Below are 24,539 nucleotides of genomic sequence, written 5' to 3' on the forward strand. Positions count from 1 at the left end.
AAAATCTAAAACGAAAGCCTGAGATAAAGGATGTTGAGGACTTGTGCAGGATACTAATATTCAAATGCTTGACTTGTTTGTCTGACAAACTTCTCTCCACTATTTTACCCTCGGTGTTAGCTTGTTTATTTTAAATGAGGAATTTCAGAAGAACAGATTAAGCAATTGTATGCTAATATTGCATGGTGTAATTTCAAGGCCTTGGTAATTTTAAATTTAGCAAATTCTCCTTATACTTCAGCTAAACTTCAACTTGATGCTTCACAGAACTTGTGTGCAATAATCTATTGTTTCTTCAATGGTTTAACCCCTTTACTATGTTGTATGTCATGTTTGTACTCTCTGAAACCGTTAAATAATATTTATGAAATTGCACTGTGATTGGAACCATTGTTTATTGAACAAATACATTCTGTATTGTGAGATTAATTCACATGACACATTTGACCTTGGATAATCCCTGACTGCAGCCGGCCAGCTATTTTTGCATGTTGATTAAGGCAACGTTTCCCTGACAACAACCATGGCAACTAGTAAGGAGCCATATAAACACTGAAACACCAAGAGATAATCACCAACAATATTGAGCTCTCCTAAACTGAAGCCAACTTTCTCTGAGATGCCAACTATCCCTATTTGAAGAATTAGCTCAATGTTTCTGGTAAATTATTCTACCTTGCAGGAATCATTTAATCACTTTTTAAAAGTGATTCTACAATTTTTTTTCAGAAATTACAAACAATCTTGAAGCATTACTCTCATCGTGGATTTTAAATTAATTATAGAATCATAGAATCATAGAAGTTTACAACATGGAAACAGGCCCTTCGGCCCAACATGTCCATGTCGCCCAGTTTATACCACTAAGCTAGTCCCAATTGCCTGCACTTGGCCCATATCCCTCCATACCCATCTTACCCATGTAACTGTCCAAATGCTTTTTAAAAGACAAAATTGTTCCCGCCTCTAGTACTGCCTCTGGCAGCTCGTTCCAGACACTCATCACCCTTTGAGTGAAAAAATTGCCCCTCTGGACCCTTTTGTATCTCTCCCCTCTCACCTTAAATCTATGCCCCTCGTTATAGACTCCCCTACCTTTGGGAAAAGATTTTGACTATCTACCTTATCTATGCCCCTCATTATTTTATAGACTTCTATAAGATCACCCCCTAACCTCCTACTCTCCAGGGAAAAAAGTCCCAGTCTATCCAACCTCTCCCTATAAGTCAAACCATCAAGTCCCGGTAGCATCCTAGTAAATCTTTTCTGCACTCTTTCTCGTTTAATAATATCCTTTCTATAATAGGATGACCAGAACTGTACACAGTATTCCAAGTGTGGCCTTACTAATGTCTTGTACAACTTCAACAAGACATCCCAACTCCTGTATTCAATGTTCTGACCAATGAAACCAAGCATGCCGAATGCCTTCTTCACCACCCTATCCACCTGTGACTCCACTTTCAAGGAGCTATGAACCTGTACTCCTAGATCTCTTTGTTCTCTAACTCTCCCCAACGCCCTACCATTAACGGAGTAGGTCCTGGCCCGATTCGATCTACCAAAATGCATCACCTCACATTTATCTAAATTAAACTCCATCTGCCATTCATTGGCCCACTGGCCCAATTTATCAAGATCCCGTTGCAATCCTAGATAACCTTCTTCACTGTCCACAATGCCACCAATCTTGGTGTCATCTGCAAACTTACTAACCATGCCTCCTAAATTCTCATCCAAATCATTAATATAAATAACAAATAACAGCGGACCCAGCACCGATCCCTGAGGCACACCGCTGGTCACAGGCCTCCAGTTTGAAAAACAACCCTCTACAACCACCCTCTGTCTTCTGTCGTCAATCCAATTTTGTATCCAATTGGCTACCTCACCTTGGATCCCATGAGATTTAACCTTATGTAACAACCTACCATGCGGTACCTTGTCAAATGCTTTGCTGAAGTCCATGTAGACCACGTCTACTGCACAGCCCTCATCTATCTTCTTGGTTACCCCTTCAAAAAACTCAATCAAATTCGTGAGACATGATTTTCCTCTCACAAAACCATGCTGACTGTTCCTAATTAGTCCCTGCCTCTCCAAATGCCTGTAGATCCTGTCCCTCAGAATACCCTCTAACAACTTACCCACTACAGATGTCAGGCTCACTGGTCTGTAGTTCCCAGGCTTTTTCCTGCCGCCCTTCTTAAACAAAGGCACAACATTTGCTACCCTCCAATCATAATTATTCTGTATTCCCCTCTCTCCACTCCATAAAATTACGAAAGGGGATCAGCCTTTGGATTTACTACAGTTTCAGATAGAATAGATTTAAGAAAGAAAGGGGGAGATAATAGATAAATTAGTCAAACTTAGAGGGGATAAAATCCCTGGTCTAAATGGATTCCATCCGTACATTCTAAAAGAAGAAAGGAAAGAGATAGCAGGGGCACCATTTATATATATATATATATATATAAAATCATTAGAAAAGGGAATAGTATCAGAGCACTGATGGACAGCTACTGTTATTCCCATATTTAAAAAGGGAGATAGAACAATTCTAGGGAACTATAGACCAGTTAGGTTAACGTCAGTAGCAGGAAAGATAATGGAATCTTTACTCAAAGATGTAATAGAAAAAAATCTAGAAACTGAAAATATAATAAAGGATAGTCAGCACGGATTTCAAAAGAGAAGGTCATGCTTGACCAACCTTATTGAATTTTTTGAAGAAGTGACAGAAAGAGTAGATAAGGGTAATGTACTAGATGTGATACCCTTGGATTTTCAAAAGGCCTTCGATAAGGTACCACATAGTCGACTCATGGCTAAGGTCAGAGCATGTGGAGTCAGGGGAAGTAGCAGAATGGATAGCAAGCTGGCGACAAAACAGAAAACAGAGAGTGGGGATTAAATGTAGTTACTCAGACTGGCGGAAGGTGGGAAGTGGTGTTCCACAAGGATCGGTGTTGGGACCACTGTTGTTCACCATTTACATAAACGATATGGACTCTGGAAGCAGAAGTACAATTTCAAAATTTGCAGATTACACCAAATTGGGGGACAAAATACAAGAAGATGTTAACAACTTGTAGAATGGGCAGGTAAATGGAAAATGAATTTTAATATCGATAAGTATGAGGTGATGCATTTTGGTAGGAGGAATAAGGAGGTCACACACTGCTTGGTTAATAAGAATCCAAAAGGGATAGAGGAGTAAAGGGTTCTGTGGGTACAGATTCACAAAACATTAAAAATAGCGACACAGATTAACAAGGCCATTAAAAAAATGCAAACTAAGCACTGGCGTTCATTTCTAGAGGAATAGAATTGACAAGCAGGGAAGTTATGTTAAACTTATATAGAACCTTGGTTAGACCACACTTCTAGTACAGTGCACAGTTCTCGTCTCCAAATTACAAAAAGGATGTCGAGGCACTGGAGAAGGGCAAAAAATATTTACAAGGATGATACCAGAACTGAGAGGTTATAAATATCAGGAAAGGTTGAGTAGGCTGGGACTCTTTCCTTTAGAAAAGAGAAGGCTGAAGGCTGACCTAATAAAGATCTTTAAAATTATGAAGGGGTTTGAAAGGGTAGACGTAGAGAAGATGTTTCCACTTGTGGGAGAGTCCAAAACCAGGGGTCATAAATATAAGTTAATCGCTAATAAATCCAATAAGGAATTCAGGGGAAACTTCTTTACTCGGAGTGGTAAGAATGTGGAACTTGCTATCATATGGAGTGGTTGAGGCGAATAGCATAGATGCATTTAAGGGGAAGCTAGATAAGCACATGAGGGAGAAAGGAATAGGATATGCTGATAGGGTTAGATGAATTAGAGTGGGAGGAGGCTTGTGTGGAGCATAAACACCAGCATAGACCAGTTGGGCTGAATGGCCTGTTTCTGTGCTGTAAATGCTATGTAATTTATTTCCAAGGTAACACAGAGAAGCAATATGATATTGGTAGTACAATACTGACAAACAATGATAGAATTGGTGTCAAATTTTGTTTGATAACAGTCTTGTGAAGCACCTTGGGACGTTTTACTACGATAAAGGTGCTACATAAATGCAAGTCTTTCTTTTATAATTACCAGATTAAACAATTTGGCCTGATTTCTGGTTGACAGTCTGACATCAGTCTCCATTTTGAAGTTGCATAAGCAAATTCCATTTTAACTCCAGTTATCTTAAAACAAGAAAACATAAAATACAGAAATTCTCCCTATTTGATACAAGAGTTTTTTTCACATCCTTTGATACCTTTTCACCTGGTCGACTTTTTCTCTATCAGCACAGTAAATTGAAACTATTGTTTATACTTTTAAAATGTAATTATTTGCATGTGCACACATCGTGCGTGCCCATGCACATGTGTATATTTTAAATGTAGTGGGCGTGGGACATAGGGTAAGCACAGGAGGGTGTGCTGACAGTGGCAGAAAAATAGCAGTTGCTGCAGCATAGTTGGCCACCTGTTTGAAAAGCTGTATGGGGTCGGGAGTTCAGCTTAGGGTCAAATAGGACACCGAGGTTGCGAACGGTCTGGTTCAGCCTGAGACAGTGACCAGGGAGGGAGATGGAGTCGGTGGCTAGGGAACGGAGTTTGTGGCAGGGACTGAAGACAATGGCTTTGGTCTTCCCAATATTTAATTGGAGGAAATTTTTGCTCATCCAGTGCTGGATGTCAGACAAGCAGTGTGACAAATCAGAGGCAGTGGAGGGGTCAAGAGAGGTGTTGGTGAGGTAGAGCTGGGTGTCGTCGGCGTACATGTTGAATCTGACATTTTGTTTTCGGATGATGTCGCTGAGGAGTAGCATATAGATGAGGAATAGGAAGGGGCCAAGGATAGATCCTTGGGGAACTCCAGAAGTAATGAAACAGGAAGAGAAGCCAGTGCAGGAGATTCTCTGGCTACGACTAGACAGATAGGAATGGAAGCAGGCGAGCACAGTCCCACCCAACTGGACAATGGAGGAGAGGCGTTGGAGGCGGATGTGTGGTCAACCGTGTCGAAGGCTGCAGAAAGGTCGAGAAGGATGAGGCGGGATAGTTTACCACGGTCACAGTCACAGAAGATGTAATTTGTGACGTTGATAAGGGATGTTTCAGTGCTGTGGCGGGGGGAACCTGATTGGAGAAGTTCAAACATGGAGTTGCGGGAAAGATGAACACGGATTTGGGAGGTGACAACACGTTCAAGGATTTTGGAGAGGAAAGGGAGATTGGAAATGGGGCAGTAGTTTGCAAGAACAGAAGGGTCCAAGGAGGGTTTTTTGAGGAGAGGGTTAATGATGGCTGATTTAAAAGGGAGGAGGACAGTACCAGACAAGAGGGAACCGTTAACAATATCAGCTAACATAGGGGACAGGAAGGGAAGTTGGATGGTCAGCAGTTTGGTGGGAATAGGGTCGAGGGAACAGGAGGTGGGTCTCATACACAAGATGAGCTGGGAGAGGGCAAGGGGAGATAGGGGAGAAACTAGAGGAAGATGCGAGTTCAGGGCTAAGGTATGGGGGAGCCTTGGCTTGGTGGGCTGGGGAAGGGAGGGAAGCGGCAGAGGCAGCAGAACGGATGGTATCAATCTTAGTGACAAAGAAGTTCAAGAGCCCCTCGCACTTGTTGTTGGAGGTGAGGGTGGAGCGGCAGAGGAGAGGGGTTTAAGGTGAAGGTTGGTAGCGGTGGAGAAACCGGGAGTTATCTTTGCATTTCAGGATGATCCTGGAGTAGTGAGCAGTTTTGGCAGAGGAGAGCAGGACCTGATAGTGCTTTGTGTGGTCCAGCCAGATCTGGCGATGAATGGTTAAACCAATTGTTCGTCACAAACAATGAAGTCTGCGTCCCTTAGACTTAAGGGAGTGGAGATGGGGGCTCCACTAGGGGAAATGACCCTGGTGAGAGAGAAGGTTTTACTGGGGAGGGTGTGATTTAGCAGATCAGTAGCTGCAGTAATATCATGGCGAATGGAGGGCCAAAGGCTGGGCAGTTGGGAAAGTGCCAAGTGGTGTAAGTGACTTCGGGGAGAGGTTTTTCCAGGGTTAGACATAGAAGGAAGTTGGGTAGGGAGGGGGATGTGAGTGGAGACAAATAAAAGGAAGTGATCAGAGATGACCTTATCTGTGATTGAGACTAGGGGAGTAGATGCCACATAAGATGGCAAGTTGAGGGGGTGGCTGTGAATATGAGTAGGCGAGTTTATATGCAGGGAAAGGTTAAGGGAGGACAGGAGTGCAGTGAACTCAGAGGAGAGAGAACATGATGAGTTGAGATGGAGGTTGAAATCACTGAGGATGAGAAGTCGCTCAGTGCAGAGGCTGAGGGAGGAAAGTAGTGAAGATGTCTCGGTGAGAAACCTGACATGTTACTTAGGTGGGCAGTAGAGAACAAGATGAGAGGGGTGGAATAAGGTGAGATGCTCAAAGGAGAAGGTGCCAGAGGAGTAGGGGGACAGGCCCAGGTGTGGTATGGTCATAAGGGCCACACCGCCACCACAGTGGTCAGGGCAGGGCTGGTAGTAGAAGGTATAGCCAAGTGGGGAGGCTTCCATAAGGGGGAAGGTGTCATAACCCATGAGCCAAATTGCCTCAAGGCCATGATGTTGATGCAATCATCCATAATAAGGTCATGGATGGCATGGGCCTTATTCATAAGTGAATGGGCATTCGGGAGGGAGATGAAGAGACGGATAGTTGATCCCTTGGCAGAGTCCACAGGGTCAGAGGTGGGGAAGAGTGAGTCGGACGGGAAGGAGGTTGGCAAGATTAGCCCCCAGCAGGCGCGCTTGGCAGGAACCAAGCTGAATACATAAAGTACAGGGGAGAACTGAAAAAGGAAATAAGAGGGGCAAAGAGAGTGTACGACACTAGATTAGTGGGTAACATAAAAGGGAACCCAAAAGTTTTTAATAAACATATAAATAATAAAAGGGTAGTCAAATGAAGGGCGAGGCCGATTAGGGACCAAAAAGGAGATCTTCTTGTGGAGGCAGAGGGACTAAATGAATACTTTGCATCTGTCTTCACTAAAGAAGGGGATGCTGCCAATGTCACAATAAAGGGGGAGGTAGTAGAGAATTGGATAGGATAAAAAAAGATAAAGAGATGGTACTTAAAAGGTTGGCAGTGCTCAAAGTATAAAAGTCAGCCGGTCCGGATGGGATGCATCCTAGATTGCTGAGGGAAGTAAGGGTGGAAATTCCGGAGGCTCTGGCCATAATCTTCCAATCCTTCTTGGATACGTGAGTGGTGCCAGAGGACTGGAGGAGTGCAAATGTTACATCCCTGTTCATAAAAGGGGGGCGAGATAAACCCTGCAACTATTGGCCGGTCAGCCTAATGTCGGTGGTGTGGAAACTTTTAGAGACAATAACCCAGGACAAAATTAATTGGCACTTGAAAATATATGGGTTAGTAACTGAAAGTCAATTCCTTTATACACAATTACAAGGACCCGACCTTTATACTCAATTTCAGGGACCCTACCTCTATACTCAATCTTTTTTTATTCGTTCATGGGATGTGGGCATCGCTGGCAAGGCCAGCATTTATTGCACATCCGTGATTGCCTTTGAGAAGATGGTGGTGAACCGCTGCAGTCCGTGTGGTGAAGGTTCTCCCACAGTGCTGTTAGGAAGGGAGTTCCAGGATTTTGACCCAGCGACGATGAAGGAACGGTGATATATTTCCAAATCGGGATGGTGTGTGACTTGGAGAGGGAAGCGCAGGTGGTGTTGTTCCCATGTGCCTGCTGCTCTTGACCTTCTAGGTGGTAGAGGTCGCAGGTTTGGGAGGTGCTGTTGAAGAAGCCTTGGCGAGTTGCTGTAGCGCATCCTGTGGATGGTACACACTGCAGCCACAGTGCGCCAGTGGAGAAGGGAGTGAATGTTTAGGGTGATGGATGGGGTGCCAATCAAGCGGGCTGCTTTGTCCTGGATTGTGTCGAGATACTTGAGTGTTGTTGGAGCTGCACTCATCCAGGCAAGTGGAGAGTATTCCATCATACTCCTGACTTGTGCCTTGTAGATGGTGGAAAGGCTTTGGGGAGTCAGTCGGTGAGTCACTCGCCTCAGAATACCCAGCCTCTGACCTGCTTTTGTAGCCACAGTATTTATGTGGCTGGTCCAGTTAAGTTTCTGGTCAATGACGACCCCCAGGATGTTGATGGCGGGGGATTCGGTGATGGTAATTACAGGGACTCAATTACAGGGACCCGACCTCACCTCTATACTCAATTAAAGGGGGGAACCGACCTTTATACTCAATTAGAGGGACCCGACCTCTAAACTCAATTAGAGGGATCCAACCTTTATACTAAAGTAAAGGGGGGACCTGACCTTTATACTCAATTACAGGGGGGACGTGACCTTTATACTCAATTAAAGGGGGGACGCGACCTTTAGACTCAATTAAACGGGGGACCCGACCTTTATACTCAATTAAAGGGGGGACCCGACTTTTATCAGGTAAATGCAATAACATTGCAGATGCCATGTGGTCAAACCTCAAGGACTGTCTCCAAGCAGAGTTTTTTTTTGTGTTTTAGGCCCCCCCTTTTATAAGGGGGGGGGGGGGTTAGGATGTGTTCATGTGCAGTAAATCAAAAAACCCAAAATAAGTGTCAAATTATAATTTTATTATATCGGTCCAGGATGCACTCCAGTCCCTGCGGTGCCCACCGGTCGTGGAAAGCCTCAAGCGTAACAGCAGACACGGCGTGCCCCCTCTCCAGGGCGACCCGGGCGCGGAGAATGCCGCGGACAGTCGGAGGGAACGCCGCCACGGGCCGCGGCTAACCTGGACCTGTGGATACCTCCCAGCAGAGTTGGAAACCCTACTCCTCCACATAATGAATTGAATTGTAAGAACATCCAATGATGGACCACAATAGAGCCATTTTAATGAGACATTTGACCAATCCACAGATTCTACGCTCGGCCACAATCCGCCTTCAACCTGAGGCAGCAATCGCGCCCTTTCTGCCTCTCAGCCAATCCGATCAGCTGGCGGCGGCGGCGCCCCTCCCCCCCCCCCGGCGGGCCGGTGTGTGCGCGCGCGCGCGCCACAGCGCGAGTGGGGGGGTGTGCGCGTTCCCGTGAGTCGGCGCGCGGGCCTCTGTGTGTGCGCGCCCCCCCCCAGCGCGAGTCGGGGTGTATGCGCACTCGCGTGAGTCGGCGCGGCGGAAGGCGGGCTTGGCGCCGGGCGCTGATTGGCGGTTGGGCCGGCGGCGGTTATTTTTTTTTTCTCCTCGGCGGTTTGAACCGTCAAATGGTGGCACGGAAATAAATCTCAAACCTCCCCCGGTTGGTGGTGTGAGAAGCGGGGGACAGGTCGGGTCTGACGGCGGGCTTTGTTTAGTCGAGGTGATGGCGGCGGCGGCGGCGGCGGGCTGGAAGAAGGAGCGGCTGTGGCGAGCGCTGCTGGCTCTCGGCTTCACCGCACCCGGGGATGAGGAAAAGTTACCGAGAAATGCGAGTAACAGCGTGTGGAAGAGCAGCAGCCGGACCGTCTTCGGGACGTGAGTGATTTTAAACTCCGTGGTCCCGGGGTGTTGAACCGTAACCGCCAACCGTCGCTTCAAAGCGGACGCACGGCCAGCGTAAAGCGTAAACCCTAACCCCAAGTTTGTAACCTTTACCCCCTAACTCCGAATCTGGACCGTTACCCCTGAACTAACTCCAGCCCCAAAATTGCGCGGTGTCAATAGTGTGTTTTTACCACGTTATAACCTTTACCCTTAATCGTGTAGTGTCAATAGCGGGTTCTAATCACTAACCTTTACCGCTAACCCCTAAATTGTCAGTAGTGACTCTGCTAGATGAGGATTTTGTTTATTTTCTTTCTCCAATGTTCTCTCCTGAAGGTGGTTGGCTCTTACTGGGGCACGGCCCCATGGGTGCCCACTGTGTATACCGCAGCAATGAGTTAGTTGAGCGCTCCCAAGGCTGATAGACTGTGGAAGGCTGAATTCTGCCCTCAGCTTATGCTGACGCTCAAGTGCTTCCAGCCGGAGTTGCTTGAACAGTGAGTGACCAGGAGTAGGAACCCTGGCTCATTCTTCTCTTCCTCCCCTAACCCCGTTGCCAGTTGCTGTACCTTACTGCTGCCCTGGCCTAAGGGTCACGATCATCTTAAGTCAGCAATGACCTGGGATCTCTTCCGACTGTGAATGGTGACTCTCAGCTTTCGGGGAGCCTGAGAAGGGTTTTAAATGCTATAGGAAAGCTCATTGGGCTACAGTGCAAATCTTATTTTTTAATTAAAAGTGGAGAGTTTTGGCATATAGTATAAGCAAAATTTCAGAACATGACTTTTAAACATAAGCATGCATTGAAAGCTATAGAGAAGAACTACAAAACTGATTGTAAGTGTAACGGGAAAGATCAGGGAAACCTAAAGGCAGCAAGCCTGGGGGACTACTTTGTTCCAAGTATTCCCTCACTTCACAGAAGATAATATTAGCTACAGGACAATTTTTTAATTGAAATTTTTTTCAGAAAGGCATTTAGAAACATAAGCTTTCATCCCCATAAGTTGTCCTGTCATTCAATTAGATCATAGCTGATCTGTACATCATTTACCTGTCTTTGCTCTATAGCCCTTGATATCCTTTTCTAATAAAAGCCTTACTGAAATTTTCAAGACTGAGATCAATCATCCTAGCCTCAACAGCTTTTTGGGGAGTTCCAGATTTCCACTACTGTTTTTGTGTGAAGTGCTTCCTGATTTTAATTCTTAAATGGCCTAGCTTTAATTTAAAATTATGCCCCCTTCTTCTGGATTCCCAAACTAGGTTAGTTAGATATGATTTGCCTGTTACAAATCCATCTCTTTGATCAGTTCACATTTGTCCATGTGCTCAGTCACTCTGTCCCTAACGATAGATTCTACTAACTTCCCCATAACAGACGTTAGACTAATAGGTCTATAATTTCCTGGTTGATCTCCCCCACCTGCCTTAAATAATGGAGTGACATTGGCAATTTTCCAATCCAAGGGGACAATTCCTGAATCAAGTGTTTTGGAAGAACATGATTCAAAGCATCTGCAATTTCCTCACCTACATCTTCCAATACCCTACAGTGGAAACCATCTTAGGGATTTGTTGTTCTTCAGTCTATTTATTTTTTCCATTACCATTTTTTAAAACTTGTATTAAATCTAGTAAGTTCCTCCCCTTGATATTTAGTCTTCTTTGCATCTCTGGTATTCACTGCTGATTCTGTTCTAGGTTGGTACAGGTCCAGAACTTTCTGTCTATAATTCTAAGCAGCATGCATGAACTAAAATATATACTCATAGAATCTTACAGCACAGAAGGAGGCCTCTTGGCCTATCTCACCTGTGCTGGCTCTTTGAAAGAGCTACCAATTGGTAGCTCTCCCCTGCTCTTCCCCATAGCTCTGCAATTTTCTCTCCAAGTATTTATCCAATTCCCCTTTGAAAGTTAATATTGAATCTGCTTCCACCACCCTTTCAGGCAGTGCATTCCAGATCATAACTCATGGTGTGAAAAAATTTCTTCACCCCTCACCTGGTTTTTTTGCCAATTACCTCAAATCTGTGTCCTCTGGTTACTGACCCTGCTGCCAGTGAAAACTGTTTCTCCTTATTTACTCTATCAGAATCTTCCATGATTTTGAACGCTTCTCTCAAATCTCCCCTTAACCATCTCTGCTCTAAGGAGAACTATCCCAGCTTCTCTAGTCTCTCCATGTAACTGAAGTCCCTCATCCATGGTACCATCCTCGTAAATCTCCTCTGCACCCTCTCCAAGGTCTTGAAAGTTCCTATGGAATCTGCTTCCACCACCCTTTCAGGTAGTGCGTTCAGATCTTAACAACCCTCTGTGTGAAATAAATTCTCATTTCCCCTCTAGTTCTTTTGCCAATTATTTTAAGTCTATGATCTCTGGTTACCGACCCACTTGCCAGATGAAACATTTTCTCCCTAATTGCTCTATCATAACCCTTCATTATTTTGAATACCTTTAGGTTTCCTCTTAACCTTCTCTGATCTAAGGAGAACAATCCAGCTTCTCCAATGTCTCCCCATAACTGAAGTCCCTCATCCCTGGTATCATCCTGGTAAACCTCCTCTGTACCCTCTCCAAGGCCTTGACATCCTTCCTAAAGTGTGATGCCCAGAATTGTACGCAATACTCCAGCTGAGGCCTAACCGGTGATTTTATAAAGGTTTAGCATGACTTGTTTTTGTATTCAAATCCTATTTGCAAAGCCAAGTGTCCCATGTGCTTTCTTAACAGCCTTATCAACGTGCCCTGCCACCTTCAAAGATTGTTGAATATGCACCCTCGGGTCCGTCTGCTCTTGCACCCCCCTCAAAATAATACTGCCTCTCCGTGTTATTCCTCCCAAAGTGCATCACTTCCATTTCACCATTCTGTCTATATCCTTCTGAAGTCTGCTACTATCCTTGTCACTATTTACTATGTTGCCAAGTTTTGTATCATGTATCAATAATATATATAAAAAAACAAGAAAAGCAATGATTGTAATATGGACCCCTGGGTGACCTAATGCATACTTCTCTCCAGTCAGAAAAACATCTGTTCACCACTACTCTCTGCCTCCTTTCTCTTGATGTGGAGATGCCGGTGATGGACTAGGGTTGACAATTGTAAACAATTTTACAACACCAAGTTATAGTCCAACAATTTTATTTGAAATTCACAAGCTTTCGGAGGCTTCCTCCTTCCTCGGGTGAATGTGGAAATGAAATCCTCGAACCCTTCGCATTTATAAATCACAGAACAATACCTGGTGATTACAGATAGTCTTTCCAACTGCCCGTTGCCAAGGCAATCACAGTGTGCAGACAGAGAGGTGTTACCTACAGGGCCACCGAATATACAAACAACCAGAAAAAGAGAGAGAGAGAGGCAGAAACATCCGGAAGGAAGAGAAAGACAGCAAATTACCCGTTATATTAAAAACAGATAACTTTTGTTCGCTGGTGGGGTTACGTGTAGCGTGACATGAACCCAAGATCCCGGTTGAGGCCGTCCTCATGGGTGCGGAACTTGGCTATCAATTTCTGCTCGACGATTTTGCGTTGTCGTGTGTCTCGAAGGCCGCCTTGGAGTACGCTTACCCGAAGGTCGGTGGCTGAATGTCCTTGACTGCTGAAGTGTTCCCCGACTGGGAGGGAACCCTCCTGTCTGGCGATTGTTGCGCGGTGTCTGTTCATCCGTTGTCTGCATGGTCTCGCCAATGTACCATGCTCTGGGGCATCCTTTCCTGCAACGTATGAGGTAGACAACGTTGGCCGAGTCACAGGAGTATGAACCATGCACCTGGTGGGTGGTGTCCTCTCGTGTGATAGTGGTATCTGTGTCGATGATCTGGCATGTCCTTTCTCTTAGCCAGTTACGTACCCATGTTACCACCGACCCTTTAATCCCATGTGCTTCTATTTTCTGAATAAGTCTGTTATGTGGTACTTTTATCAAACGCCTTTTTGAAAGTCCGTGTACACATTAACCGCACTACTCTCATTGATCCTTTCCGTTACTTCAAAGAACTCAATCAAGTTAGTCAAACACAATTTGCCTTTAACAAAACTGTGCTTGCTGTCATTGATTAACTCATATATTTTTCCAAGTGACAATTAATTTTATCCCGGATTATTATTATCTCAAAGTTTCCACACTACCGCCGTATGGCTGACTGGCCTGTAGTTACCTGGTTTATCCCTCTCCCCTTTTTTGAACAGGGGTGCAACATTTGCAACCCTCGGGTCCTCTGGCACCACGTCCGTATCTAAGGAGGATTGGAAGATTGTGGCCAGAGCCTCCACTGTTTGAACCCTTACTTCCCTCAGCAACCTAGGATGCATCCCATCTAGACCTTTTGTACTTTGAGTGTTGCCAACCTTTTAAGTACCTCTTATTTTTATCCTATCCAATTTCTCTACTATCTCCTCCTTTACTGTGACATTGGTAGCACCCTTTTTTTGAAGAAAGATGCAAAATATTCACAGTACCCCAGCTATGCCCTCTGCTTCCATAAGATCTTTTTGGTCCCTAATTGGCTCCACCCTTTTGACTAATCTTTTACTATTACTATTCGTATGTTTATAAAAGACTTCAGTGTTCCCTTTTATATTTCCTGCTAATCTATTCTCATTCATTCTCTTTGTCCCTCTTATTTCCTTTTTCAGTTCTCCTCTGCACTTTTTGTATTCAACTTTGTTCTATACTGAAATATGAACCTGACATTTATCATAAGCCTCCTTTTCCTGTTTCATTTTAATCGTTATACTTTTTAGTCATCCAGGAAGCTCTAGCTTTGGATGCCCTTCCTTTCCCCTTCGTGGGAACATGTCTACTCTGTACCCGAACTATTTCCTCTTTGAAGGCCTCCCATTACTCATTTACTCTTTTACCTGCCAGTCTTTGATTCCAATCCACCTGGGCCAGATCCCCTTTCAACTCACTGAAATTAGCCCTCCTCCAGTTGAGTATTTTCAAGTTTGATTGTTCCTTGTCCTTTTCCATAACCACTCTAAACCTCATATTGTGATCACTGTTTCCCAAATGCTCTCCCACTGAAACTTGCCCAACTTCATTTCCCAGAACTAGATCCAGCACTGCTTCCTACCTTGTTCGACTGGAGACATACTGATTTAAGAAAATTCTCCTGTCCATGTTTCAGGAAGTCCTCCCCCTCTTTGCACTATGCACTGTTGTTTTCCCAGTTTAAATTAGGATAATTGAAGTCCCCCATTATCATTTACTCTATCGTTCTGGCATCTTTCTGTAATTTGTATCTTTGATCAATATTGCAATCCCCCTCCCCCTCTTTTTTTTCGTTCCCTATTTTTCCTGAATACATTGTAACCAGGAATATTAGGTGCCCATTCCTCTACTTTGAACTAGGTCTCTGTTATTGCCACTATATTTCAGGTGGCGCTATGTTTCAGGTTAGGTCCTGGCAATATAATTGCCTTGCTTCCTTGTTTTTAATAATCAAATTAAGAATTGAGGAGTAGAAGAAAATTAATTTAGTAACGGTTGAAGCTTCCAACTTGCTAGTTAGGAATCTGATGCTCGGTTGGTGGAGATGTTTGGGTTCTGTCACTGAATCACTTTGAAAATGCTGTCAAAAAATATGATCTGTTGCACATGCCTGAAATTTCAGTACAGACCATTAAAGATCATTGCCTATGTCTTCAACAGGGATATGTTTGACAAACCAAACATGGAAGCATTCCAAATTGTTGTGCACTACTTGTTTCTGCAATTGGACCAAACTCATGCCAATTCTCTTTTCAGGTAAGCTGAGTGGTTTTATTTTGTTTAGTGATGTCAACTGACTTCAACTTTCTGTTCACCTGAGTTTGTATGATTTGTTTTATTACATTTTAGAATAAGAATAAATATAATTGTCATTGGTGAAATAATTATCACTAACCTGATTTAACTTGTTTTGTAACACTCAAAAGCTAACCACAGATATTCACACTGCAGCAGTATGAAACTTATTTTTCTCATTTCATCTCCTGAGGAATTAACTCATGTTGTGAAGTGCAGTCCAGTAGGTGATGGATGATGTCAAGTAGCTTGCACTAGAGGTTATTTATGTGACTCTGGACAGTAATAATTTGTCAGGCTATTCAGCTGTGGGGGACACAGCAGTTAAGCCTGATCCCTGTCATTTCATGATGTCTGCATTCATATGTAAAGATTCAGAAGCAGGATCTCTGGATGATTTTTTAAAAAAATTCCCAAGTCATGGGCACTGGAATCAGTTGTAGCACCTATTACTGTACAGGCTGAGATCATGCAAGAGTCTGGGGAGCTTTCTGTTCTTCCTAGCTCAGTTCCAAACTGAGCAGTGAATTTACATTGGAGAAGTCATTTTTTCAACTGTCAATAAAATAATCTATTGGAAAGTGTGGGGAGACAACCTGCTACCCATTAGTTCAATAGGTGATGGATGTACTAATTAGCGATAACAATGGCCGTAGAAACAAGGGATATAACTACCAAATGGATAGAAACAGAATCCATATGGATTGAAATAAAAGACAAGGAGGGATTAATCACGCCAATAGGGATATACTACAGACCACCTAATAGTGGAAAGGAAGTGGAGGAAGAAATATGTAAGCAAATATGTGAAATGAGTAAAGAACATAGAATAATAATCGTGGGAGATTTTAACTATCCCCAAATAAATTGGTAAGAAGAGGTAGTTAAAGGGGTACAGGGAATGGAGTTTTTACAATGTGTACAGGACTCCTTTCTTACTCAATATGTAAAACGCCCAACATGAGAGGAAACACTATTCAATCTAGTAATTGGAAATGAACCAGAAGAGAAGTAAGCATGGGGGAACATCTAGGCAATAGCAATCACAACATAATAAGGTTTAAGATAAAGATTGAGAAGGGCTTCAGTAAGACAATGACCAAAGTAATAAATTGGAGAAAAGCTGATTTTCAAGGGATGAGAATGGAACTAGGCGAAATAAATTGGAAAAATTTACTGATGATGAAATAGAACAGCAGTGGGGAACATTTAAAATGGTAATCAATAGAGTCCAGGAGAAATATATCCCATTACAAAGCAAGAACAAACTAACCAGTAATGATACACCATGGATGAATAAATCCGCACAGTCCTCGTGGAGATGAAGTCCTGTCTTTGCACTGAGGACACCATCCAACGTGTTGTGTGGCACTACCACCGTGCTAAATGGGATAGATTCAGAACAGATCTAGCAGCTCAAAACTGGGTATCCATGAGGCATTGTGGGCCATCAGCAGCAGCAGAATTGTATTCCAGCACAATCTGTAACCTCATGGCCTGTCATATTCCTCACTCTACCATTACCAACAAGCCAGGAGATCAACCCTGGTTCAATGAGGAGTGCAGAAGAGCATGCCAGGAGCAGCACCAGGCATACCTAAAAATGAGGTGCCAACCTGGTAAAGCTACAACTCAGGACTACATGCATGCTAAACAGCGGAAGCAACATGCTATAGACAGAGCTAAGCGATTCCACAACCAACGGATCAGATCAAAGCTCTGCAGTCCTGCCACGTCCAGTCGTGAATGGTGATGGACAATTAAACAACTAACGGGAGGAGGAGGCTCTGCAAACATCCCCATCCTCAATGATGGCAGAGTCCAGCACGTGAGTGCAAAAGACCAGGCTGAAGCGTTTGCAACCATCTTCAGCCAGAAGTGCCGAGTGGACAATCCATCTCGGCCTCCTCCCGATATCCCCACCATCACAGAAGCCAGTCTTCAGCCAATTCGATTCACTCCACGTGATATCAAGAAACTGCTGAGTGCACTGGATACAGCAAAGGCTATGGGCCCCGACAACATCCCAGCTGTCGTGCTGAAGACTTGTGCTCCTGAACTAGCTGCGCCTCTAGCCAAGCTGTTCCAGTACAGCTACAACACTGGCATCTACCCGACAATGTGGAAAATTGCCCAGGTATGTCCTGTCCACAAAAAGCAGGATAAATCCAATCTGGCCAATTACCACCCCATCAGTCTACTCTCAATCATCAGCAAAGTGTTGGAAGGTGTCGTCGACAGTGCTATCAAGCCGCACTTACTCACCAATAACCTGCTCACCGATGCTCAGTTTGGGTTCCGCCAAGACCGCTCTGCTCCAGACCTCATTACAGCCTTGGTCCAAACATGGACAAAAGAGCTGAATTCCAGAGGTGAGGTGAGAGTGACTGCCCTTGACATCAAGGCAGCATTTGACAGAGTGTGGCACCAAGGAGCCCCAGCCAAATTCAAGTCAATGGGAATCGGGGGGAAAACTCTCCAGTGGCTGGAGTCATACCTAGCACAAAAGAAGATGGTAGTGGTTGTTGGAGGCCAATCATCTCAGCCCCAGGACATTGCTGCAGGAGTTCCTCAAGGCAGTGTCCTTGGCCCAACCATGTTCAGCTGCTTCATCAATGACCTTCCCTCCATCATAAGTTCAGAAATGGGGATGTTCGCTGATGATTGCAGAGTGTTCAGTTCCATTTGCAACCCCTCAAATAATGAAGCAGTCCGAGCCCGCATGCAGCAAGACCTGGACAACATCCAGGCTTGGGCTGATAAGTGGCAAGTAACATTCGTGCCAGATAAGTGCCAGGCAATGACCATCTCCGACAAGAGAGAGTCTAACCACCTCCCCTTGACATTCAACGGCATTACCATCGCCGAATCCCCCACCATCAACATCCTGGGGGTTGTCATTGACCAGAAACTTAACTGGACTAGCCATATAAATACTGTGGCTACGAGAGCAGGTCAGAGGCTGGGTATTCTGCAGTGAGTGACTCACCACCTGACTCCCCAAAGCCTTTCCACCATGTACAAGGCACAAGTCAGGAGTGTGATGGAATACTCTCCACTTGCTTGGATGAGTGCAGCTCCAACAACACTCAAGAAGCTCAGCACCATCCAAGATAAAGCAGCCCGCTTGATTGGCACCCCATCCACCACCCTGAACATTCACTCCCTTCACCACCGGCGCACTGTGGCTGTAGTGTGTACCATCCACAGGATGCACTGCAGCAACTCGCCAAGGCTTCTTCGACAGCACCTCCCAACCCGCGACCTCTACCGCCTGGAAGGACAAGAGCAGCAGGCACATGGGAACAACACCACCTGCACGTTCCCCTCCAAGTCACACACCGTCCCGACTTGGAAATATATCGCCGTTCCTTCATCGTCGCTGGGTCAAAATCCTGAAAGTCCCTTCCTAACAGCACTGTGGGAGAACCGTCACCACATGGACTGCAGCGGTTCAAGGCGGCGGCTCACCACCACCTTCTCGAGGGCAATTAGGGATGGGCAATAAATGCCGGCCTCGCCAGCGACGCCCACATCCCATGAACGAATAATTAAAAAAAATAAAGAAATAAGGGCAAAATTGAAACCGAAGTAAAAGGCATACACTAAGTACATAAATAACAAAGGAAAGGATGACAAAAGGTTAGGAAAGAAGTTTTTAAAAAAAAATTAGGAAGGCAGAGAGCAACCATGAAATTTAAATTATCAAGGAATATAAAAAGAAATAGTTAAGTATTCCACAGACAGATCAATAACAAAAGAAAAATCAGGATAGGGATACACACGATAAACTCACAGGTAATGGCAGAAATGTTAAATAATTTCTTGGTCTCCCTGGTAAATACTGAGACAAACATGGTGGACATGACATTAGAAGAAGAGATCAAAAAAGAAAAAGAAATTTAAGCTAGAAAGGGGGGAGATAACTGAGAAACTAACCAAACTTGGAGGATAAGACCCCTGGTCTGGATGGATTGCATCCGTGCATATTTTTTTTAAATCTAGAAACCGAAAAATCATAGGTTACGGCACAGAAAGCCATTCGGCCCATCGAGTCTGCGCTGGCTCTATGGAAGAACAATCCAGCTAGTCCCACTCCCCTACCCTATCCCTGTGGCCCTGCAATTTTTTTCCTTTCAAGTACTTATCCGGTTCCCTTTTGAAGGCCATGATTGAATCTGCCTCCACCACCCCCTTGCGCAGCGTATTCCTAACCACTGGCTGTGTTTTTAAAAAAAGTTTCTCCTCATGTCACCTTTTGGTTCTTTTGCCAATCACCTTAAATCTACTCTCACCTCTGGTTCTTGACCCTTCTGCCAAAGGGAACAGTTTCTCTCCATCTACTCTGTTCATGATTTTGAATATCTCAATCAAATCTCCTTGCAACCTTCTCTGTTCCAGGAAAACAACCCAGCTTCGCCAGTTTATCCACGTAACTGAAGTCCCTCATCCCTGGAATCATTCTAGTACATCCCTTCTGCACCCTCTCGAAGGCCTTCACATCTTTCCTAAAGTGTGTTGCCCAGAACTGGACACAATACTCTAGTTGTGGCCAAACCAGTGTTTTATAAAAGTTTATCATGACTTCCTTACTTATGAACTCTATACCTGTATTTATAAAGCCCAGGATCCCGTATGCTTTTTTTAACCGCTTTCTTGACTTGCCCTGCCACCTTCAACAATTTGTGTACATATCCTCCCAGATCTCTCTGGTCCTTTACCCCTTTTTTAGAATTGTGCCCTTCAGTTTATATTGCCTCTTCTCATTTTTCCTACCGAAATGATCACTTTGCATCTTTTTGCATTAAATTTCATCTGCCACGTGTCCGCCCATGCCCACCAGCCTGTCTATATCCTCTGAAAGTCTATCACTATCCTCCTCGCTGTTCACTGCACTTCCAAGTTTTGTGTCATCTGCAAATTTTGAAATTGTGTCTGTACAAGTCCAAGTTATTAATATATCAAGAAAAGCAGTGGTCCTAATACTGACCCCTAGGGAACACCACTGTACACCTCCCTCCAGTCCAAAAAGCAACTGTTCACCACTACTCTCTGTTCCCTGTTACTTAGCCAATTCTGTATCCATGTTGCTATTGCATTGCCCTCATCTACCCTCTCTGTTACCTCATCAAAAAACTTTTGTCAAGTTAGTTAAACACTATTTGCTTTTAACAAATGTGTGCTGGCTTTCCCTAATCAATCCACACTCGTCCAAGTGACTATTAATTCTGTTCCGGATTATCGTTTCTAAAAGTTTCCCCACCACTGAGGTTAAACTTACTGGCCTATAGTTGCTGGGTTTATCCTTGCACCTTTTTTTGAACAAGGATGTAACATTTGCAGTTCTCCAGTCCTCTGGCACAACCCCCAAATGGATGTTTGGAAGATTTCAGCCAATACCTCTGCAATTTCCATCCTTACGTCCCTCAGCAACTTAGGATGCATCATATCCAGACCGGATGACTTATCTACTTTAAGTGTAGCCAGCCTTTCTGGTACCTCTTTTACCAATTTTTAGCCCATCCAGTATCTCAACTATATCTTCCTTTACTGAGACTCTGGCAGCATCTTCTTTCTTTTGTGAAGACAAATATAATCAAGAATAATCAGCACAGATTTCAAAAGGGAAGGTCATGCATGACCAGTCTTATTGAATTCTTTTGAAGAAGTAACAGAAAGGTTAGTCAAGGGTAATGAAGCTGATGTAATATATTTAGATTTTGAAAAGGCCATAGTAGACTCATGACTAAGGTCCCCTGACACCACATGCTCTGACAAGTAGCAGATTGGATGTCAAGCTGGCTACAAAACAGAAAAAGAGAGTTGGGGTTAAAGGTAGTTACTCAGACTGGCAAAACACTGATGGTGCCCTACAAGGATCAGTGTTGGGACCACTGTTCACCACTTACATAAACGATTTGGAATCGGAAGTATAATTTCAAAATTTGCAGATGACACCAAATTGGTGGGTATAGTTAATACAGAGAAGGACTATGACAAAATGCAAGAAACTCTCAGAACGGATGTGTAATTGGCAAATGAATTACAATATAGATAAGTGTGAGGTATTACATTTTGGTAAGAAGAATAAGGGGGCCACATACTGCTTGGATAATAGTCTAAATGGGGTAGAGGAGCAGAGGGCTCTGGAGGTACAGGTACACAAATCGCTAAAAGTAGCGAAGTGGGTTAATAAGGCCATTTTTAAAAAAAAAAGTCAAACCAAGCACTAGGGTTCATTTCTAGAGGGATAGAATTGAAAAGCAGAGAAGTTATGTTAAACTTGTATAGAACCTTGGTTAGACCACACTTGGAGTACTGTGCGCACTTCTGGTCTCTATTATAAAAAGGATATCGAGGCAAGAGAAGGTGCAAAAAAGATTTACTAGAATGATACCAGAACTGAGAGCATATTACTACCAGGATAGATTGAGCAGGCTAGGACATTTTTTTTTCTCTCTCTAGTAAAAGAATACTGAGGGGTGACCTGATAGAGGTCTTTAAGATTGAGTGGATTTGACAGGGTAGAGGTAGAAAAAATGTTTCCACTTGCAGGGGAGACCAGAATTAGGGGTCATAAATATAAGATAGACACGAATAAATCCAATAGGGAATTCAGGAAAAACCTGTTTACGAAGAGAGTGCTCAGAATATGGAACTTGCTACCACAAGGAATAGTTGAGGCAACTAGCATAGATGCATTTAAGGGGCAGTTAGATAAACACATGAGGGAGAAAGGAATAGAAGGATATGCTGATAGGGAGGGAGGAGGCTCGTATGAGTCCCAAACGCTATGTTGCCTACCCAGTGCCAGGGTTAAGGGCATCTCCGGGCTGGAGAAGAACTTGGAGTGGGAGGGGGAGGATCCAGTGTCGTGGTCCACGTAGGTACCAACGACATAGGTAGGACTAAGAAAAAGGTTCTGCTGAGATTTTGAGCAGCTAGGGACTAAATTTAAAAAGCAGAACCACAAAGGTAATAGTCTCTGGATTATTACCTGAGCCACGAGCAAATTGGCATAGGGTCAGTAGGATCAGGGAGATGAATGCGCGGCTCAAAGATTGGTGTGGGAGAAATGGGTTTCGATTCGTGGGGCAGTGGCACCAGTCCTGGGGAAAGAGAAAGCAGTTCCGTTGGGATGGACTACACCTGAACCATGCTGGAACCAAAGTTCCAGCGAATCGAATGACTAGGGAGGCAGATAGGGCTTTAAACTAAATAAGGGGGAGGAGGGTCCCGGTGGAGAGAAATTTAGAATGCTAAAGAGAAAAGACAAAGAAGCAGTGCAGGAAAGTGATTGGGGTAAGGATAACCAGATTGTATCAAGAAGGGACAGAACGTATAAACAAAAGAATGCACGAACAAATTGGGTCTGGGTAAGAAAAAATGGTAATAAGACAAATAGGGCCATAGTACAAAAAAAATGTTACGATGTCTAAAAATGTTAAGATAAATCTAAAGGCACTGTATCTGAATGCACGAAGCATTTGTAATAAAGTAGACAAATTAACAGCGCAAATAGATGTAAACGGATATGATATAATTGCGATTACAGAGACATGGCTGCAGGGTGACCAAAGCTGGGAGCTGAATATCCAAGGGTATTCGATATTTAGGAAGGACAGGCTAAAAGGAAAAGGAGGTGGGGTGGTGTTAGTAAAGGATGAAATCAAAGCAATAGTGAGACAGGATATTGGCTCAGAAAATCAAGATGTAGAATCAGTCTGGGTGGAGTTAAGTAGCACCAAGGGGCAGAAAACCCTGGAGGGAGTTGTCTATAGGCCTCCAAACAGTTGTGGTAATGTAGGGGATGGGATCAAACAGGAAATTAGAGATGCATGTAATAAGAATACTACAGTAAACATAGGGAACATAGGAACAGGAGTAGGCAATTTAACCCCTCGTGCCTGCTCTGCCATTTGATAAGATCATGGCTGATCTGTGATCTAACTCCATATACCTGCCTTTGGCCCATATCCCTTAATACCTTTGCCAAAAAAGCTATCTATCTCAGATTTCAAATTTAGCAATTGAGCTAGTATCACTTGCCGTTTGCAGAAGAGAGTTCCAAACTTCTACCACCCTTTGTGAGTAGAAATGTTTTCTAACTCGCTCCTGAAAGGTCTGGCTCTAATTTTTAGACTGTGCCCCCTACTCCTCGAATCCCCAACCAGCGGAAATAGTTTCTCTCTATCCACCCTATCCGTTCCCCTTAATATCTTATAAACTTCGATCAGATCACCCCTTAACCTTTGAAACTCTAGAGAATACAACCCCAATTTGTGTGATCTCTCCTCGTAACTTAACCCTGAAGTCTGGGTATCATTCTAGTAAACCTACGCTGCACTCCCTCTAAGGCCAATATGTCCTTCCGAAGGTGTAGTGCCCAGAACTGCTCTCAGTACTCCAGATGCGGTCTAACCAGGGTTTTGTATAGCTGCAGTATAACTTCTGCCCCCTTGTACTCTAGTCCTCTAGATATAAAGGCCAGCATTCCATTTGCCTTCTTGATTATTTTCTGCACCTGTTCATGACACTTCAGTGATCTATGTACCTGAACCCCTAAGTCCCTTTGGACATCCACTATTTTTAACTTTTTTTACCATTTGGAAAGTACCCTGTTCTATCCTTTTTTGATCCAAAGTGGATGACCTCACATTTGTCTACATTGAATTCCATTTGCCACAGTTTTGCCCATTCATTTAATCTATCAATATCCCTTTGTAATTTTATGTTTTCATCTACACTGCTTACAATGCCACCAATCTTTGTGTCATCGGCAAACTTAGATATGAGACTTTCTATGCCTTCATCTAAGTTGTTAATAAATATTGTGAATAATTGAGGCCCCAAGACAGATCCCTGCGGGACTCCACTAGTCACATCCTGCCAATGTGAGTACATACCCATTATCCCTACTCTCTGTCGCCTTTCGCTCAGCCAACTTCCTAACCAAGTCTGTACTTTTCCCTCGATTCCATGGGCTTCTATCTTAGCTAACAGTCTCTTATGTGGGACTTTATATGGACTTCCAGAAGGCATTTGATAAATAACATCCATTGACATTCCCCTGTCCACTACTTCAGTCACCTCTTCAAAAAATTCAATCAGGTTTGTCAGGCACGACCTTCCTTTCACACATCCATGCTGGCTCTCTCTGATTAACTGAAAATTCTGTGTTCAGTCACCCTATCCTTAAT

General features: G+C 43.9%; 1 protein-coding gene and 1 long non-coding RNA gene across 5 annotated transcripts in view; one reads left to right on the forward strand and one right to left on the reverse strand.

Moving 5' to 3' along the window:
* Positions 1–3,028: 3,028 nt before the first annotated feature.
* Positions 3,029–24,539, forward strand: part of haus6 (HAUS augmin-like complex, subunit 6) — a 114,818-nt gene continuing 93,307 nt past the window's right edge. Inside the window, exons 1-3 of one of the 4 annotated variants that reach the window (XM_067983456.1) lie at positions 3,029–3,107; positions 8,656–8,865; positions 15,205–15,300. In XM_067983456.1, the coding sequence (XP_067839557.1) occupies positions 15,209–15,300 (92 nt within the window). In that variant the 5' untranslated portion in view covers positions 3,029–3,107; positions 8,656–8,865; positions 15,205–15,208. Of the gene's footprint in view, positions 3,108–8,655; positions 8,866–9,120; positions 9,523–15,204; positions 15,301–24,539 lie in introns of those variants that run through there. The other 3 variants (XM_067983454.1, XM_067983453.1, XM_067983457.1) reach the window with 3 other exon arrangements.
* The window catches only part of LOC137321180 (uncharacterized), a 64,750-nt gene continuing 52,889 nt past the window's right edge, over positions 12,679–24,539 (reverse strand). The window contains exon 3 of the long non-coding RNA XR_010962729.1: positions 12,679–13,264. This is a non-coding gene — a long non-coding RNA (uncharacterized lncRNA). The remainder of the gene's footprint in view (positions 13,265–24,539) is intronic.

The sequence above is a fragment of the Heptranchias perlo genome, chromosome 4, assembly GCF_035084215.1.
Source record: "Heptranchias perlo isolate sHepPer1 chromosome 4, sHepPer1.hap1, whole genome shotgun sequence".
Lineage (NCBI taxonomy): Eukaryota > Metazoa > Chordata > Chondrichthyes > Hexanchiformes > Hexanchidae > Heptranchias > Heptranchias perlo.